The sequence below is a fragment of the Helicoverpa zea genome, chromosome 28, assembly GCF_022581195.2.
Source record: "Helicoverpa zea isolate HzStark_Cry1AcR chromosome 28, ilHelZeax1.1, whole genome shotgun sequence".
NCBI lineage: Eukaryota > Metazoa > Arthropoda > Insecta > Lepidoptera > Noctuidae > Helicoverpa > Helicoverpa zea.
The window spans coordinates 4942905-4963100 of NC_061479.1; the positions used below are offsets into that span (position 1 = coordinate 4942905).

Sequence of the window (20196 nt, forward strand, 5' to 3'; positions counted from 1 at the left end):
CAGTGGTTTAGGCGTGAAGAAAAGACAGACAGACAGAGTTATTTTCGCAATTATAATATTAGTAGGGATTATGTAGTTGAAGAGTTTGTTAGTTTGTACAAAAACTACAGGACCAATTTGAAAAAAAAGCAGAAAATTATATAACTCCGATAAATATCCTATCTTACACTGATTTTTCTTCACGCCTAAACCACTGAACGGAATTTAATAAAATTTGGTACAGAGATAGAGTTGACCTTGAGAAAGAACATAGGATAGTTTTTATCCCAGACTTTTGAAGAATTCTCTTGGAAACGCGATATAACCGAACTCTACGCGGGCGAAGCCGCGGGCGGAAGCTAATATTAATATAAATACAGTTTTTTTCTATGAATCACGATAATAAATAGATCTAATCATAATAGATTACGGTAACCGAACGTTACATTATTTTAAGCAATATTATTAAAATATGATTGATGAATTTATTTCGTAAGCCATAACGGATTCACTGCTTTTGCGGTCGAAAGTATTACGAGCATATTCTTAGAATTGTCTGAGATATGAATAGTCGATTAGGATCTTGAGCTACTTTTTGTCCGGATGCGCGAAGTTGTTTTCACGGGGCACATTTGAAATCATTGGTTTGTAAAACACACTATAAAACACCTATGTTTACAAATATTTGTAAACATATGTTTATGAAGGTGGTTCAAAGTACATACTTTATTATTAGCCTATCGATCTATGTCTTGCATTGCGTTCATCATCATAAGCCTAACTTATTACGTTCATCATCATCATCAGCCTTTGTATCGTCCCACTGCTGGGCTGCGGCCTCCTCTCACACGGAGAAGGATTGAGCGTTAATCACCACGCTTGCTCAATGCGGATTGCTGATTTCAGACTAATACATAGTCTAGGTTTCCTAGATAAGTTTTCCTTCACCTTTTTATCAGTCATTTATGTCTAAGATATGTTTTTACAAAGTACATGCAAACTTAGAAAAGTTGCATTGGCACTTGCCTGACCTGGAATAGGTTATTAATTAAGTTCGTCTTATATTTCAGGGATGCCAAAAAGCGGAAATCAATAAAAAGAAAATCAAAATCTATTCCAAAATCTAATATACAACAAACATTATAACATATTTTTTATATATTTTAGTAGATAATAGATACATTTAACAATCTTCTAGTCGCAGACCTTGAACACAGCTTTGGCGACACAACCCTTCTTTAAGTCTTCTAAGGCATCCTTGTATTGTGAGAGACGGTAGGTCTTCACTCCGAGCTTGTGGTAATCCAGATACCTTTGGATGAGAAAATTTTATATTTGAAAATTTTTGAAAGACAAACAAAATCCAAAAAAAAAAATAATTAATACAAGATCAAAATCAAAAGTCGTTTATTCAGAGTAACTGAAAAATTACATGAGACAGCCCCAATAACACCCACCCCACCGAACTAATAACACATCGTAAGTGGTGACTTACGATGTGTTATTACTTTGAAGATCTTAAAAGATTGTAGATCATATTTTTCATCATCTTCTGTCTAGTCTTTTCCCAACCATGTTGGGGTCAGTTTCCAGTGTCACCTCATGTAGATGAGTACCAGTGTGCTACATAGAGCGACTGTCTGTCTGACCTCCTCAACTTGGATAATTTGATACCCCTTGGTAAAACAGGTTGTCAGACTTTCTGGCATTTAACTTCGAATGACAGCCGGGGCAGGGCAGCAATTCGTCATGACAAGATGGTCACCCAACCGCTGTTTTCCAAAGTTTTGACTACCAAATATTACCTCGTCAAAAGGCACAAGCCTCTTCTCATACAGAGAAGGAAAGAGCCTTAATTACTTCGCTTGCTCAAGGGAGATTTATTAAAATAAAGCAAAAAGTATATATTTACCTGCTGCCCATAGCCTTAAGCCAGCTAATGGCACTGGGGAAGCTGAACGGGTTGATCTTGACTCCAATGATGGTCAACTCTTTGTTGTAAATGTCGAAGGGGTTCAGACTGAAATAGAAGAAAAGATTTCATTAGTGATGATGTCTACGGCAGCTGTTTACATGTAAGGATATTAGCCAACTGCGTATGACATATTATAGTGCACAAGCATTTGCGCAGACACAAGTGCACTTTCTATTCCTTCACTCTCATACCCGATGGGACGGCAATCCGACACCACCGGAGAGAGATCAGCAGCACCGACATTTACGTGCTCTCCGATGCACGGGTGCATCAATCACCAACTTCTAGACTACGGGCTGCTTTGTGAAAATTTCTAAAACCCACAAAGCGATTTCGGCCCAACCCGAGACCTCGTGCACCACAGCAGTTACTAAACACACACTCTTTGTAGCATTGTGTTTGTAATCAATAATGTAGGTAAATCAAAGTAATTCTTACGTGGAAGTATGCGAAGGAGGACAGCATCCGAAGAGCACGTATTTCCCTCCCTCCTTCAGGTAGTTGAAGCTGATCTCCATCACCTTGCCCACTCCTGGAAACAGAAAAACAAATGAGTTTTATGACGTGACAGCGATACAGAAAGGCAGAATTACTTTCCTATCTGATAAATCGGGACACCTTTTCGTCGCATTGGAAGCTATTGAAATGTTGTATAACAACTGATAAACTTCATACCTATCATATCCACATACCTAAACAAGGTAAATAAGTATATTTTGGAATACCCAGATTACATCCAACAAGCTTGACTTTTCATAAGAACCCATATTAGGTCTATTTGATAAAAAAAAATATTGCACTTTAAGCATGCTCGGTACGCTCACCTTAGCGTACCGAGAATCGAACCCGGGACCCTTAGGTCCGTATTACAGAAGGCTACTCAAGTCCTGATCTCTGTTTAAAACTAGATTTGAGTTGAGATTTTATTTTAGAACGCTGCTCAAGCATAGATTCGGTGATCATAGTTCAGCCGAGTGTAGATCGTTACTCAGTTGTAGATTACAGTTTAAGTAGAGATTTGAACTATAATCACGCAAGCGTGCTCGACACCGCGCTTGAGTAGAGATTTGCTTTGCTTGTCAGTTGTCAGTTTTGCAAACAATTTGTTGTGGAATTTAATATTAAAATACTAACAAAAATGGATATTTTTGAAGAAATAGATTATTATGATAATCTATTTCCTGTCGACGATTCAAACAGAAGGTTGAACTTCAGCGTTCCGCTCAGATACCTCAGAGATGTACAGGACCCATATCATTGTGAGAACTTCAAGAAAAGGTATAGGTTTTCACAAGATGTGGTAAAATCGGTAATTCTACCCTTAATTGACCAAGATCTGAGAAAGTTGTGCAACCGTGGTCATCCCATAGCCCCGGAGTTACAAATTCTTGTGTGTTTGCGGTTTTATGCCACAGCGTCCTTTCAAGTAAGTTTTTGTCTACTCACTCACATTAAAATAAGAAAAAATACATTATACCTAAAAAATAAATTTATTATAAATTAAAAATATATTATTTATTCAGCAAGCTTAATCATAGTAGGTAGGTTTACTCATGCAAAATATTTTCTTATCTTTGCAGATAGTTTGTGGAGATTTGTTATGCGTATCTCAACCAGCCGCTTCAAATATTGTTGCAAATGTGTCGAGATTGATTGCTCTACGACAAAGACAATATATTAAATATCCACAAGACATGGTGTCACACAGAGCGCAGTTTGCGCAGCTGGGCCGGTATCAAGAATACCCAGGCCTAAGAAATGTGGATGGTGCAATCGATTGCACACACGTTAAAATTGTGAATACTCCAGGTGTGGAACACCACGAAGCCTTCAGAAACAGAAAGTCTTACTTTTCTATAAATGTCCAGGTCAGCAAAATAATATTTGAATTACTATTTTCCTTTAAAATTGGTATGTACCCCAAAAACATTAATTTACTGTCTTATTTTAATTTCAGGCAGTTGTTGGACCATTTGGAAATTTTATGGACATTGTGGCACGATGGGCTGGCAGTACACACGATAGCAGAATTTTCCAAATGTGTTTGTTGCGCACCAAATACATGCAGCAACAACACACTGGCTATCTCATTGGAGACAGTGGCTACCCATGCTTAAGATTTCTTTTGACACCAGTAGGCACACCGACAACCCATGCAGAACAAACATACAACAAAGTCCACATTAAAACAAGAAATGTGGTGGAGAGAACATTTGGGAGATGGAAACAGAGATTTCCATGCCTAAGTAGAGGGTTGGGCAACAAACTCATCACAGTTTCCAACATTATTGTTGCATGTGCTGTACTGTTTAACATTTCATTGGTGACAAATGACATGATGCCTTCATATGAAGAAGAGAATGAGGGCATTGAGGAAGAGACAAACAATGAATCGGACAGTCCAGGGACTACTGATGGTTTCGCATTCAGAAACACAATTATAAATAATTATGTCTGATTAAATACACTTGTTTTTCTTTCAATAAAAGACTATGTAAAAATAATCATCTTTTTTTATTAATTATTTATCTTATTTCACAAAACATCTTATATGCTAAGCAACAATTATCTAAAATAACAAAACTTACAACTAACAATAAAGAGGCACTAATAACAAAATTACACTTTACTATAAAACTAGTGAGATAATAACAATTATAATCAACAATAAAATAAACACAAGAAATAAAAGTTGCTCTATAAAACTACTGAGATAATAACAATTATAATCAACAATAAAATAAACACAAAAAATAAAAGTTGTTCTATAAAACTACTGAGATAATAACAATTATAATCAACAATAAAATAAACACAAAAAATAAAAGTTGCTCTATAAAACTACTGAGATAATAACAATTATAATCAACAATAAAATAAACACAAAAAATAAAAGTTGCTCTATAAAACTACTGAGATAATAACAATTATAATCAACAATAAAATAAACACAAAAAATAAAAGTTGCTCTATAAAACTACTGAGATAATAACAATTATAATCAACAATAAAATAAACACAAGAAATAAAAGTTGCTCTAGGCTCGTCTGCAGACATCTCTCTTCCATAGAAATACATATTATTTATTATTAGCGATGATTTTGTTTTGCTAACTCGGCTTTAGCTTCTGCTTCCCTTAATTGCTGTTTTAAAATGTCTATTTCTAATTTATGTTTTTCCTGGATGAATTTAACTTGTAACTCGTGAAGTTCGGCTGCTCTCTTTTCCCTGTTTAAATGTTCTGCTTTTAAAATTTGCACACGAAGTTTTTTTTCGTTTGTGGATAGTTCTGATTCTACAGATTGAATGCTGCTATGTGGGATGGTGTTTGGTTGTGTGGTCAGATTTTCCAGATTTTGTGATTCCCCTGTTGGAGAATCAACAGCATGGGATAAGGTACTTTCTATTAAACTGTCCACATGCTGAACAGTTTGCAAGTCTGAAATTAAAACAAAAATCTTTTACTTATATTCTAGTCTCATTTTGATTGATGTAAATATTAATAAATAATGAATGAGCTAGTAACTCATGATACATGCAGTAAGGACATAGCAAGAAAGACATTGGCACTGGTCACCTACCGATATGGTCCGAGTCTAAAGTATCTTGTATTTCTACGAAGAGAGCAGGAGATATCTCGGCTATGTCAGGGTTGATGTCAGCATCAGGGCAGGAACTACCGCCGCCAGTGGCCATTCTATGTTGGCGCTCTCTTGTGAGGGCATCTCTTTGACGGGTCTTCAAATTTTGCCAAAGGCGCCTTAATTGTTCCCCTGATGCCTGTAACATTCAAATAATGTAAATTTCAAATAATCAATATAGGATAGAAGAAAACAATGGCAAATATAAATAAATATACAAATACTTACCGACTCATTTATAATAGTCGACGCATTAAACATCTCCGCAATACGCGCCTAAGCAGCCTTCTTCTTTGCTGTGCTTATATTATCAGTTTTTTTGCTCTCCACTACATCTTTAAATTTTTTAAATATTTCTATAAGTAAATTTCTTTCAATTAAACTAAAATTCTTCTTTCTTGAAGTCATTTTGATAAAATTGTAACAGAAGTGTCAAGCAAGTGTCTGTCGATCTCCACCACCACAGATACGATACACTCGGGAAACATTCCGTTCTACGAACACGCTTGTATTTGTAATTTTAGATATTACAGCTGATTGCTATTTCCTTCAACACATTTTCAAGGCGTAAATATAGCATTTTTAAATAAAACCTACAATTGAAAACCCTATGTTTTCTCTAAATCATGATTTTATTATTAATTAGATGTTAAACTAAAGTCTTATTTTGCGTAAGTTGAAACAGAGTTGACGTAAAAAATATAATGTAAACGAAAACAGGCTGATGCATAGACAAGCCATATTCTCTGCTTGAGGCGCGATTTGAATCTCGATTCAGCTGAGTGCAGTTTAAGTATTGTTCTGAAATAAGAACAACCCTCAAGTACAGATTCTATATTTAAACTATGATCAGGTGATTCATGATCAAACTGGACTTGAGTAGCCTTCTGTAATACGGACCTTAGTTCAACAGAATGGGTTCAGTAAGGATATCAGTGATATTTAGAGCTAAAAATAAAAAGCTAAATTCCTCACCTGTGCAGTCAATGATGAGGTCATATGTAGTCTTCTCTTTAGCCAGAACATCAGGAGTGACCAGCCTGTATCCAGTATCTGTAAAAATAGCAAAAACAAATTTCAAAGATGGTCACACAACCATGGGCCAATAAGAACGATCGACCTTTGCAGCTGTCACTTAGCCAAGAGTTACACTAATATTATGAAGCTGGGTACTAATATTATGAGTTGGTTTGTTTGCTTCATCTCAAAAAAAATTGGATCGATTTGAAAAATAGCCCATTTATCGAGAACGGACGACTTTTTATGTAAATGTGCGGATTAGTTCCCTCGAGAAGCGAGGAAGTTAGTAGGTACATATAATAAAATAAATGGTCATTACCCAATCTCTTGACGATGTCCAATCTGGTCGGGTTCATCTCGGAGACAGTGACTTCCCTGTGTCCGTGATGATGCAGGGTCGTGATCCATAGGTTACCTGGTTACAAAACGGTATAAAATAATACATCCATGGCCGATTTCAGCTACGGCGGCAGTTCTCATATAAGGAGATCAGCCAGCTGTGCAGGATATATAAGTGCACAAGCATTTGCGCAGACACAAGTGCACTCACTATTCCTTCACTCTCATATCGCGATAGGACGGCAATCTAACACCACCGGAGAGAGATCAAGCGCAGGACTGACATTTGCGTGCTCTCCGATGCACGGGTGGATCAATCACCAACTTCCGGACTACGGGCTGCTTTGTGAAAGTTTAGTTTATTAAACCCACAAAGCGATTTCGGCCTGACCCGGAAATCGAACCTGAGACCTCAGTCATCAGTCATGGGCACGTTCGGTACGGAAGCGAGCCGTACACTACCTGAACGTGCCCCAAAGGGTGATAGCCATCAGGCTAATCCGGGGGTACCGCACGATCTCCCGCGAAGCAGCTGGCCTACTAGCCGGACTGCCACCGTGGGATCTGGAGGCGAGAGTCTTCTTGCGTCTGTACGACTGGCGCGAGGAGGCTCAGCGCCGGGGGGAAACCCCGTTGCCGCGGCAAGTTGTCGCGCAGCGGGCAGAGCTTCGGCGCGATCTCATGGTGGCCTGGAAGGAGCGACTGTCGCAACCCAGTACAGGGCACGCCACCATCGTGGCAGTAAGTCCCCTCTTTGAGGAGTGGCTCGGGAGGAGTCATGGCGCCCTCACGTACCGCATGACGCAGGTCCTCACCGGACACGGTTGTTTCGGGAGGTACCTGCACCGAATCGGTCGTGAGGAGGCGCCTGGGTGTCACCATTGTGCGGACAGCCCCGAGGACACGGTGGACCACACAGTCCAGGTGTGCCCCGCATGGGAAGGGCACCGCCGGGTCCTCGTCGAGGCTTTGGGCGGCGGCGACCTCTCGCGTCCGGCCCTGGTTCAGGCCATGGTCCGGGGCGAGAGGGAATGGGATGCCGTCGCCTCCTTCTGCGAAGCGGTCATGCTCGAGAAGGAGGAGGCGGAACGCCAGAGAGTACGCACCTCTCATCCCGGCCGCCGCGCTGGACCAGGTAGACACCATTGGCGTCGGGTGTCGCGTGATGACTCCCGGCCACCGTAGGCGTGGGTCTGTGGGCGGTGAGTTCGGGTGGCTCATCGTCCCTCTGTCTGCTTAGACGACAGACCCGTGTCGACGGCGCGCGTTGTTCCACGCGCTCCTCAAAGAGATGTCAGTAACCCCAGCGGAGTCCAGCAGGGCCAAGGCCTGCCGGGGCTGCGGGTTGTTCGAAAGAGATACCGCGGCCCTGGCACATAAAAGGCCTATGACGGAACACGAAAAAAAGACCTCAGTCATAGCAGTCACCCTTGTGCGACCACTAGACCAAAGAGGCAGTCAACAAAACTACATATATTTTAACCTTTTGCCTTGCTTATTCTAGTTTATCAAGTAAAACATAGGTACTGGTACAACCGAGTCTTTGAGCACGCATACAAAGACTTGTTTTATGATAAGTATTCATTCAAACAGTATTTGATTCGGACATTATTCATTATAGAACTCATAACATCAATATGATTTATTTACTTTACTTTGATATGTATTAATTAGTAATTTCACTCAGAATGACTGAAATTATTTGCTATCAACTAATATTATTAGTCAACTGCAACTGTACTTAAAAGGGCGAAATTCCACCGGTGTGCGGTACTGTGACGCACACAAATGTATCTTCTAACTGGTGTACTCGCTCTAGCAAACAGTAACACATTGCGTGCTAACATTCCTAAAATGTCCGCGAAACTGCAACCTCTGTGCGCGAACACATTCTAGCTGTCGACTGTTCGCGACCAAAATATGTGCTCGAACAATTAGGTCAAAAATAAAATCCTTTCTCATATTTATTTGGAAAAAGCATCTTAATTCATCACCACTTTTGTTAATTGAATTTTGACTTGATGTAAAAAAAAATGTACTACCCCACCGTTACAATAAAACGTACAAAAGTATTGATTTAGGCTAATTCTTACCGCATTTTATTAGAATCTCTACTTACCAATAATACCAGCTCCGAGAATGAGAATCTTTTCACCGACTTTGATAGGTGAGGCGCGGTCGAATCCGTGAGAGACACAGGAGTATGGCTCGCATAGACCCGCTGAAAACAATAACGTTTGATTAGAAAAATACACTTAAACTAACTGAATTTATGAGCCTATGGGTTGAAGACGGGAAATAAATATGTTGATATTGTGAAGATCATACAAAAATGTAGAATTCTATGTTCAAGAATTGGGCTGATTTAAAAAATTCTTTCAGAGTTTGATAGGCTAATTATCGAGCATCGATATAGGCTAATATCTTATAGTGTTCATTGGATCTACATTGGAGTTTTAGCTGTTAAAAACGCTGGCATAATCTAGTTTACTAATTAACTAGAGCCAAAGGTTTCACCCACTTAACAATTTCCCATACGTGGATAAAGAGTAGCCTATATGAGATTCTGATATATGTATAAGCTATGTACATATTACTTTTTTGTGTACTTTTTGTGCGACAGAGTAACAAACATACACCCTTTCACATACAAGATTATTCATAATTCTCACCCTGTTCAGTAGTAATTCCATCAGGCAAAGCAAAGACTTGACTCTGGGGAGCTCTAACGTACTGCGCCCATCCACCATCCTTCCAAATACCAATAGTGCTGTTAATGCCTGCTGTTAGACAGTACTGGTAGTTGCCTTTGCGACAGAAATCGCACGTGTTGCACGCTCTGAAAAAAATCATCATTTGTTCTGGCTAAAGGTGAGAATTTTAGGAAGAGCTCGTCACTAATATTGGCTGACAATTACACATCTACATATGTGTTGTTTGGTCACTAGAGATAGGTATTTGAAATGATATGTATAGGGCTGAATTCTGACTCTAGGAAGCAAATTCATGGATAGATATGTTATATAAGTCCACAGTATGGGAGCATATAGTCCTTATTGATTTATGAGCCGAATAAACTACTACAACAAATAAAAACAAAAATATTTGGCTATGTGCTCTCAAAGCACTATTTTTGACAACCGATCTCCCAAAGACGAGAAATTTGAGTAGGTTCTCAATTCAGATGTTTGTATTTTTAACTGATTTAAAAAAAGGAGATTCTCAGTTTGACTTGTATCTATGGGTCTATGTTTGTGCGCGATTACCTCAGGTTTGGACGAACCGATATGGATATGGTTTTCAACATAGTATATTTTGTCTTAACTTAGAAAAAAGTTATAGTAGGTAGGCATATTAATGAAGTCGGATTTCTATTTTGAAAAAAAAAATGATTTAGACTTACGTGTTAGGGTCAATCACAACTTTCTGTCCTACTTTGAACATAGATTTCTTGCCGACTGCGTGGATGACTCCTGAAGATTCATGGCCGAGCGCGATCGGGCGATCTTTGATGGCGGGGAACTCTCCCTGAAAGCATTAATGATATTTCTGTTAAATAACAATATGAATCCGATCTAACCAAGGGGTATCAGTTTGCCCGGGTAACTGGGTTGAGGAAGTCAGACTCAGCTGGTAGGCGACCCCAACATAGTTGAGAAAAGGCTAGGCAAATGATGATGATGATGAAGACTGCTATTTATGCCTCTGTAGTAACATGATCTTGATTTTATCGTGTGATTTGTGGTTTTTCTCATAATTTTGTCCTCGCTAGCTTGATATAGATATTCGAATTATGTTTAATGTTGAGTAGAGTAATGATGTATTATTTTTAATCGAACCCCAAATTTTTATTAATTCTTCTACCCTCTCTTTTCCAGTCCCTCCCAAAGTTCCCTGAACAAGAAACTGTTAAAAATAACTCTTAATAATATCACTAGATTCCGCCAGAGGATTCATCCGCATCCCATGTGAACTACTTCGCGCACCCAAAAAAAATACCTATAAGTATTTTTTTCTTCCTTGATAAATGGGCTATCTAAAACTGAAATAAATTTTCAAATTTGACCCTGGTCGTCCCTTAGATTTGCTTGTTCAAAAAAAAACTACAGCTTTATAATATTCATTGTAAATATACATTAATTATATATGTAGATCATAGAAGTATAGATAGATATGTCATTTTCAAAATTCGGCATTATTACCTCTTACCATTATTACTTATCGGGTGTACCTAATCACATTAAATCCTATCACACATACTCTATGATATTCTATGGCAAATTGTAAAAACAATAACCTAATCTATTCAGTGGTTTAGCCACAGGAGTCATTTTTCGTTTTCATAATTTACAACATCATGTGTAAAGCAGAGATAAAGTTTAGAGTATCGAATGTGTTGACCAGTTGACAGTTGTCAGTTTTCTAAGGAGAATTTCCGTTGTTTGTAATGACTGACTGTTATATGGTGTTCTAATTCTCGCAAATTTTTATTCTATTTACTTTGTTTGAAAAAATCATATTTTTTTTTACGTATTTTATTTTTTCCTTTGTGCTAATTGACACATATAAAACAGTATATCAACGTATTTCATTTATTGTGATTGGCTACGACACACTCTGTATACTAGCTATTTTCTCGCGATTTCACCCGCGACTCAGGGGAACTTCTTCCCGTACTGAGGTAAAATATAGCCCTTGTTGTGAAAACGCTCTAAGACAGGACGAAATCGTTGAGCTTGCCACCTAACCAATACCTAGTAAAGAGCCATCAGAAGAAAAAGTAGGTACGTACGGTAGACTGCACATCAGTGGTAACTGTCGTGCACCTTAACTCAATAGTAATAAGTACGATTTTCCTATAAAACTGTTACCACTGACCTGAAGTTGACTGTACATACATATATAAAAAAATATGCCTCCTTTTTGAGAAGTCGGTTAAAATCTCACCTGTATAATATGCAGATCAGTACCACAGATACCAGAGTAGTGCACTTTAACTATGACGTCATCGTCGTTTATAATCTGTGGCATGGGGTAGTTCTTCTCGAAGCTGAGAGATAACTTGTTACCGTCAAACACTACGGCTTCCATTTTTGCAAATTACTGTAAAAAAGAAAAAATATGGTTGAAGTATTTAATCCTCATCATCTCCCGATCCTTTTCCCAAGCATGCTGGGGTCGGCTTCCAGTCTAACCGAATGCAGTTGAGTACTAGTGTTGTACAAAGAGCGACTGCCCTATCTGACCTCCTCAACCCAGTTACCCGGGCAACACGATACCCCTTGGTACCTCACTCGGTTCGCACAAACTTCTACGTTCGAAACCCTACGGTTTTTATGTGAGTTTCACCAATACACAGAGACCGCTTAACAGCATTAAATTATGGGTAAAGTCCTGGTACTCGGACTTTACAATCCGTCTATCCGTCGTCTGTCTGTCACCAGACTGCGTCTCATGAACCGTGATATTTGTTTTCATGGATAATGCACACATTTTATTATTGCCTAAAGACTATGATAAAAGAATGTAAAATTAGGGAGCTACATACAAGGAAATTAATTTTAGGCAGTTTTTTTTAGTTTTTTTAGGTACGGAACACTGCATGCGCAAGTTTAACTCGCACTTGGCCGTTTTTTTACATGATTAAAATATTCAAGAAAAGCCCTGATCTTTTCTTTAGGTTTCATCCGGTAGGATAATATTGGAATGTACATATTATGTATCTACTGCTGTAGGTATCTACCTCAGATATACCTAGTTTGATTACCCACACTCATGTTTTTGTTTTAATAGTCATAATAAACTGTTTATGTTGTAATTTAGATAACATAGATATAAAGTTGAAAGTGTCATAAACAACATACGAGTTATCTTTGTTAAATAAATAAGTATTAGGGGATTTTCACGCAATTATGACTTGACTGACTGCCTTTTAGAAGATAAATTACTTGTTAATAACTGACTAATAAAAACTGTTTTATGCTCTAGTATTTTTGGCCATCATTGAGAGGAAAAACTGATGGAAAATAAGTTGCCGAATAAGTTCATCATCAGCCTATAGCAGTCCACTGCTGGACATAGGCCTCTCCAAGTGCACGCCACTGAGATCGATTTTCGGCTGCTCGCATCCAGCTCCTGCCAGCCGTCTTGCGCAAGTCATCACTCCACCGTGCCTGAGGACGTCCTACACTACGTTTGCCGAGGCGTGGTCTCCACTCTAGAACTCGTTTACCCCAACGGTTATCGGTTCTTCGGCTAATATGGCCAGCCCACTGCCACTTCAGCTTGCTGATTCGGTGGGCTATGTCGATGACTTTGGTTCTCTGACGAATTACCTCATTTCTGATGCGATCCCTCAGAGAAATGCCAAGCATAGCTCTTTCCATAGCCCGCTGAGCGACTTTAAACTTGTGGACCAGCGGTACCGACAGTGTCCACGTTTCGGCTCCGTAAGTCATGACAGGTAGGACGCACTGATTGAAGACTTTTGTCTTTAGGCACTGTGGGATCGACGATGTTAGGACTCGACGTAGCTTCCCAAATGCAGCCCAACCCAACTGCATTCTCCTATTCACCTCGTCCTCAAAGTTGTTTCTACCTAACTGCAATGTCTGCCCGAGGTATACATATTTCCGAACAACTTCGAGAACGGCGCCGTGTATCGCAATCGGTTCCGGTAGAACATGTTCATTGAACATGACCTTGGTTTTGTCCAAGTTCATCCGTAGGCCGATGCGTAGAGAAGATTCGGCCAGGTCGTTCAGCATCTGTTGTAGGTCCTGTAGCGTTTCCGCCATGATGACGATATCGTCAGCAAATCGCAAGTGAGAGATGTGTTCGCCATTGATGTTGATGCTGCGTCCTTTCCAGTTCAGCGTCTTGAACATATCCTCCATTGCATTAGTGAACAGTTTCGGGGAAATAACATCCCCTTGTCTCACTCCTCGATGCAACGGTATGGGCCTTGTTTGCTGATTCTGTACTTGGACCGACATTGTAGCGGCTTCGTAGAGACATCTCATCACTTGGATGTATCGCCAATCTACTTGACAACGCTGCAGGGACTCCAAAACAGACCAGATTTCAACCGAGTCAAAGGCCTTCTCATAGTCCACAAATGCTAGACACAGGGGCTGATTATACTCTTCGGTCTTCTGTATAATCTGCCGCACTGTGTGGATGTGGTCTATGGTGCCGTATCCGCTCCGAAACCCAGCCTGCTCCGGTGGTTGGAATTCGTCGAGTCTCCGCGCAAGTCGGTTCGTGATCACTCTTGAGAACAGCTTATATACGTGGCTTAGGAGGGAAATGGGTCGATAGTTCTTCAGCTGGGTTTTGTCTCCCTTTTTGAAGAACAGGACGACAACACTCCTACTCCACGCCTCTGGAGTTCTCCCTTCGAAAAGGACGGCATTAAAAAGCTTCTGGAGCTCCCCCAGTACGGGCTTACCTCCCGCTTTTAATAGCTCTGTTGTAATGCCGAATAAGTTACGTGCAAAAAAAGAAAAAAATAAGATACATTCATATTTATAAGGAACCTTAGAAGGATTCTACTCTGCGGATTATAGTCGTGGTGGCCTAGTGGGTTTGATTCCAGGTCAGGCAAATACCAATGCAACTTTTCACTGTGACACATTCTGCCGATCCATTCGCTCTCGCAAACAGTAACAAATTGAATATTTCCGACATGTGAAATTACAACATTTGTGCGCGAACACACGCTAAGCATTTTATGTTTGCGAACAAAATGTGCTCGAACAAATTGCTACTGTTCTTAACTTTATCTTGTATCTACAAGGAAAATGCCTTACAAATATTATGTAGTAATTAACTACAGTATATTGATAAACTGTTAGATAGATACGTATATCGTTTAATGCGTATAGATATAACTAATTACTATCTCTACCTATTACTCCCTTTTGACGACCTCGATGGCGCAATGGTCACCATGCCGGACTGCCGAACCTGAGGTCCCGGGTTCGATTCCCGGTTCGGTCGACATGTGTGTGATGAGCATGTTTGTTGGCCGTGGTCTGGGTGTTACAATATGTATTTATCAATATGTATATGTGGGAGCGTCAGAAGGAGCCTCGCGGCGGTCATGGCTGTCACGTTGCATCTCGGGCGTTGTAACGACCGGAATTCAAAAATAAAGGCACGCTTGTGTAGTCCACCGTTCCATTATTTGGTTTCCTCACCATTTTATTCACAATCACACACAATCAGTAAGATGGAATGGGATTTCGAGCCAATAGGTTAGTATGTGCACAATTCAGTTGGCACCTGTCACCAGAATGACTGCTGCCATCACTCGTCGTGACACTTACTACTCTATTCGGGGTTACCCGCTCATAATTTTAATGTTATCAACGCGCCGACACGGCCATCCTGCATTATCACACGTCCTCGTGTGTACCGGTTTCATCTTACAGTCTACTCCGTTCGGCCTCCCTGACCCCTCAAATGACTCCCTTTGTCCATGTTGTACAACATCTTACAGTGGTTACAAATTTGAAGTCCAAGCGCAACAAAATGTTTCCCTTAAGTCACACATTTCCGAAAGTCAATGCCACACGGGCCAATTGCTGCCACACAGGTTAGTCATTGCCACAGAGGCTAATCATTGCCACACAGGATACTCATTGCCACGCAGGCTATTCGTTGCCACACAGGATACTCATTGCCACGCAGGCTATTCGTTGCCACACAGGCTAGTTATTGCCACACAGGCTAGTCGGTGCCACACAGGTTAGTCGTTGCCACACAGGCCAGTTATTGCCACACAGGCTAGTCATTGCCACACAGGCTAGTCATTGCCACATAGGCCAGTTATTGCCACACAGGCTAGTCATTGTCACACAGGCCAGTTATTGCCACACAGGCTAGTCATTGCCACACAGGCTAGTCATTACCACACAGGCTAGTCATTGCCACACAGGCTAGTCATTACCACACAGGCTAGTTATTGCCACACAGGCCAGGTATTGCCACACAGGCTAGTCATTGCCACACAGGCTAGTAGCTGTCAGACAGGGTTCCCTTAGCCAAGCTATCAGACACATGTTACCAACTGTACCACAGATGTATACGGGTCTCGTCCTGGTCACCCTGATGCCGTCACACAGGCCAACGAGTCTCTTCCAGGTCACCCCGATACCCATCAATAGGTACAGCTTAACACAATAAAAACAACAGTACCGCAGACTTTACACAGGTCTCTTCTTGGTCACCCCGATGCCATCACGAGGCCAACGGGTCTTTTTCAAGTCACCCCGGTATCCGTCATTGGTACAACTTAGCGCCAAATGTTACCAAAAATCTATAGTCTGATGCACATTCAATCAATTAAAAAAAAACGCGATTGAAACTGCCTCTCAAGTTTATAAATGTCGTATGACAAATAACCTCAACATAAAGCAAAAATGGTTCGGTCTCACCGGGTTTCCACTCAACGCGCATGACGATGCGCACATTGCTATGGCTCGCAGTACAGCGGCTTCACGTTCGCAGGCACCACGGAGATGCACGAGCACCGACACTCTAAACTCACGATGACACGTCAAGCTCCGCAGGCAGCTGGGATGCTCCATTCACGCCGTAATTTTGTCGCCATATTGCACAATAATCACCGTCATTGTTGAAACATGAAAATTAGATAAATTCGGTTAATTTTCTAGCATACCTTCGATAACAAGGATGACTGGTAAAAAAAAAATGGAACCGATACCATAACCATAACCGTGGTTACCATACTTGTACCTTCGCTGAAATTCTTTATAAATCTTCTTCTAAAAAACACCATTTTAAATAATCGACGTTCCATTTTTTTTACTGGTTATTAAGCACTATAAGGATTGCAATCTTCACGTGGCAAATTCTCCCGAAACCAATCTGTTCACAAAATTCTTGTTCTACATAGACAGCTCCATGAACATTATGTTGCAGTACGAGATGTTTCCACACAGGATTCTTCCTTGTGATAGCAGTGTCGTAACAGACATATTTTTTTTTCGCTACTAGCGTTTTCACTTTGTTGAACACGTAGCAGGGCAATCCTTAACACATGTGGGCATTCGGATTGCATCCCACTTCTGATGTGGGAGCGTCAGAAGGAGCCTCGCGGCGGTCATGGCTGTCACGTTGCATCTCGGGCGTTGTAACGACCGGAATTCAAAAATAAAGGCACGCTTGTGTAGTCCACCGTTCCATTATTTGGTTTCCTCACCATTTTATTCACAATCACACACAATCAGTAAGATGGAATGGGATTTCGAGCCAATAGGTTAGTATGTGCACAATTCAGTTGGCACCTGTCACCAGAATGACTGCTGCCATCACTCGTCGTGACACTTACTACTCTATTCGGGGTTACCCGCTCATAATTTTAATGTTATCAACGCGCCGACATATATATGTAGCTATATGTAGTTTATCAGTTGTGTTAGCACCCATAACACAAGTTAATTAATAACTTACCATGGGGCTAACCGACCGTGTTTGAAAATGTGTCCAGACATTAATGTGTCCAGACATTAATGTGTCCAGACATTACTCCATTGAATAAAAAAATAATCTTGATAGGATTTACACAAATACATACAAAAAGAAATAAACTACTGCTTGTAATAATGATTCCATTGATTAAGTATTTGTTTATATTGATTTTCAGCCGTATTTTTTTTATCATATAAAACAATGGAAGTACTTAGAAAAAGATTTATGTAATAAGCCGTCAGTTTCGCCCACGTTTCTAGGCAATTAGATATAATCATCGGCAAGGATATTGAGCCCTGACCTTCACCTGCGCAGAAGTGATTTATTGCCTTAAGTGTACAGTGCGCAAAGCGATCCCCACTCTTCCGCCGAGAGCCCAATATCCGTGCCGATAACTATACTTCCCACATGGATAAAAAACAGCCTATATACTATATGTGCACCAAACATTCAAACATTTCCAGTAGTTTAAGTATAAGCACGACAGACAGAGTGGCATTCGCTTCAATTTTACTCATTATGAAAATTTAATCACCACATAAAACCTAAGTAATAAATAATTAAAAATATTTACCTCACGCTTTTCAAATCCGAGTCAAAATGAACGTCTATCCGCCTTAACAACCACTGACGGAATGAACAAAATAACCCAAAGAGTCAATTAAGCTTTTTATGATGAAGTTTTATCTAACTAATAGCTATTTACTACTGATAACGATTGATATTTTCGTGGTGGCCTAGTGGGTAAAGAACCAATCTCTCAAGTACGAGTGCGTGGGTTCGATTCCAGGTCAGGCAAGTACCAATGCAACTATTCTAAGTTTGTATGTACTTTTTAAGTATATCTTGGATAACAATGACTGTGTTTCGGATGGCACGTTAAACTGTAGGGCCCGGCTGTCAATGAACTTCTTCTGCAGTCGTTACGGGTAGTCAGAAGCCAGTAAGTCTGATACCAGTCTGGCTGAGGGTTATCGGGTTGCCCGGGCAACTGGGTTGAGGAGGTCAGATAGGCAGTCGCTTCTTGTGAAGCACTGGTACTCAGCTGCATCCGTTTAGACTGGAAGCCGACCCAAACATAGTTGGGAAAAGGCTCGGCTTATACTCTAACAGAGAACTCAATGACACCTTGGTTTTTAGTGAGCAAGAAAACCCGTTTTTATTCGACCAGATAAAACTAGATTATGCAGTTCAAGATCAAAATAACAATAATAAACCACGTACGTAAATTGTTATTAGTTGTTGATAACAACATTATATAACTTTACCGTTATCGCTTAGAAGCAACTCATAAACTTTATTATTATATGCTTACCAACAAGTGAGCATTTAATTTCATTATTTCTTAACATTATTGTGACTAGGTAACATTCATGCTACACTCTGTCTGAAATATTGCTTTTATTTTTTTCACAAAAATACTCAAGCATTATACTCATTATACGAGATAAACGTTTAGAAGACTCAACATTTCTAAAATGTCCGCGAAATTGCAACCTTTGGCACGATCAATGTTGTTGAAATCTACCCAAGTCGATAGCTCACGAACATAGTAACTTATGAATTTTCTCCAAGAGATAATATAATTTATAATGATTGAAACAGGTTTATCAATTGACCTACGTACAGACAGTACACAGTCACACACAATATAATATATTAATTACATTGATCCAGTAATTTATTAATATTATTTAGGCTTATGAAGAGGCGATAACTCAGACTACATCACAGTTATTTTTAATAAAAGAAAATAATAAAAACTAGCCGAAATCGACTCGGATTCGCAAGCGAAGGATTCCGTACCACTATCTATTTATTTATTTATTCCTTTATTAAAGGCAACTAGGGCCCATAGAAATATAAATAGGTACACATATATGTGCATTTATATTTATATATTATACCTACATAACAATACGTATAAACTAATACATAAAATTATCCTTCAACGTGCAAAATAATATAAAACGTGCAAACACTTTTGTCGTATGGGGTTCCCTTTCGCTTTTTACATTGCCCAGTATCAAGTCACTTTTTAATTCCACTTAGTATATTGACATATCAAATGCTTCTACATAATTGAACTTTTATTAATTTCAGTAAACGATGTGCCTCTGTTGACCGACAAAGATCGGATTTACTAGAAGTGGCTGTCATGGAAGATTGATCTACATCCTACTATATAATCCCTACTAATATTATAAATGCGAAAGTAACTCTGCCTGTCTGTTACGCTTTCACGTCTAAACCACTGAAATGATTTTAATAAAAGTTGGTACAGAGATAGAGTTGACCTTGATAAAGAACGTAGGATAGTTTTTATCCCGGACTTTTGAAGAGTTCTCTTGGAAACGCGATATAGCCAAACTCGACGCGGGCGAAGCCGTGGACGGAAGCTAATAATATTATAAATGCCCCGCAGGGCATCTGAGGCGGATGACGGGGAGTAGCGACCCCGCGGGGCTATATATCCGAGTGCTCCAGGGAGAGTATACTGTCCCCCATCTCCGGCCTGCCGGAGTGAAGCATGACGGGGGATAGGTCTCCCGCCTCTTGGCTTGCCTTCATCGGCCGGTCAGAGTGGAGTCGCTAGAGCATGGTTAACAGCCCACTCAGAGGGTAGGTGCCTCGTGGTAAGTGGTGAGTGGGCCGGTGATGCTGGACCCACAGGGAGCGCGTGATCTGCGTTTAAAGTCCACCGAGGTATCCTCACCCTTCAGCCGCTCATGTACCTGTTGCCCC

At 40.1% G+C, this 20196-nt stretch overlaps 3 protein-coding genes across 3 annotated transcripts; 1 reads left to right on the forward strand and 2 right to left on the reverse strand.

Moving 5' to 3' along the window:
* Positions 1-1072: 1072 nt before the first annotated feature.
* On the reverse strand, positions 1073-18134 carry LOC124643775 (D-arabinitol dehydrogenase 1-like). The gene is made up of 10 exons (XM_047182855.1): positions 18026-18134; positions 11902-12057; positions 10358-10482; positions 9627-9793; positions 9074-9175; positions 6935-7030; positions 6571-6648; positions 2393-2486; positions 1892-1999; positions 1073-1291 (listed from the first exon to the last, which is right to left on the reverse strand). The coding sequence occupies exons 2-10, from the start codon at positions 12043-12045 to the stop codon at positions 1174-1176; spliced, it is 1032 nt and encodes a 343-aa protein (XP_047038811.1). The 5' UTR covers positions 12046-12057; positions 18026-18134; the 3' UTR covers positions 1073-1173.
* LOC124643774 (putative nuclease HARBI1) lies at positions 2815-4458 on the forward strand. Its single transcript, XM_047182854.1, has 3 exons — positions 2815-3380; positions 3535-3822; positions 3912-4458. The coding sequence occupies exons 1-3, from the start codon at positions 3093-3095 to the stop codon at positions 4410-4412; spliced, it is 1077 nt and encodes a 358-aa protein (XP_047038810.1). The 5' UTR covers positions 2815-3092; the 3' UTR covers positions 4413-4458.
* LOC124643776 lies at positions 4854-5965 on the reverse strand. Its single transcript, XM_047182856.1, has 3 exons — positions 5824-5965; positions 5536-5734; positions 4854-5393 (listed from the first exon to the last, which is right to left on the reverse strand). Exons 1-3 carry the CDS (start codon positions 5854-5856, stop codon positions 5044-5046), a joined length of 582 nt encoding a protein of 193 aa, XP_047038812.1. The 5' UTR covers positions 5857-5965; the 3' UTR covers positions 4854-5043.
* Positions 18135-20196: the final 2062 nt, after the last annotated feature.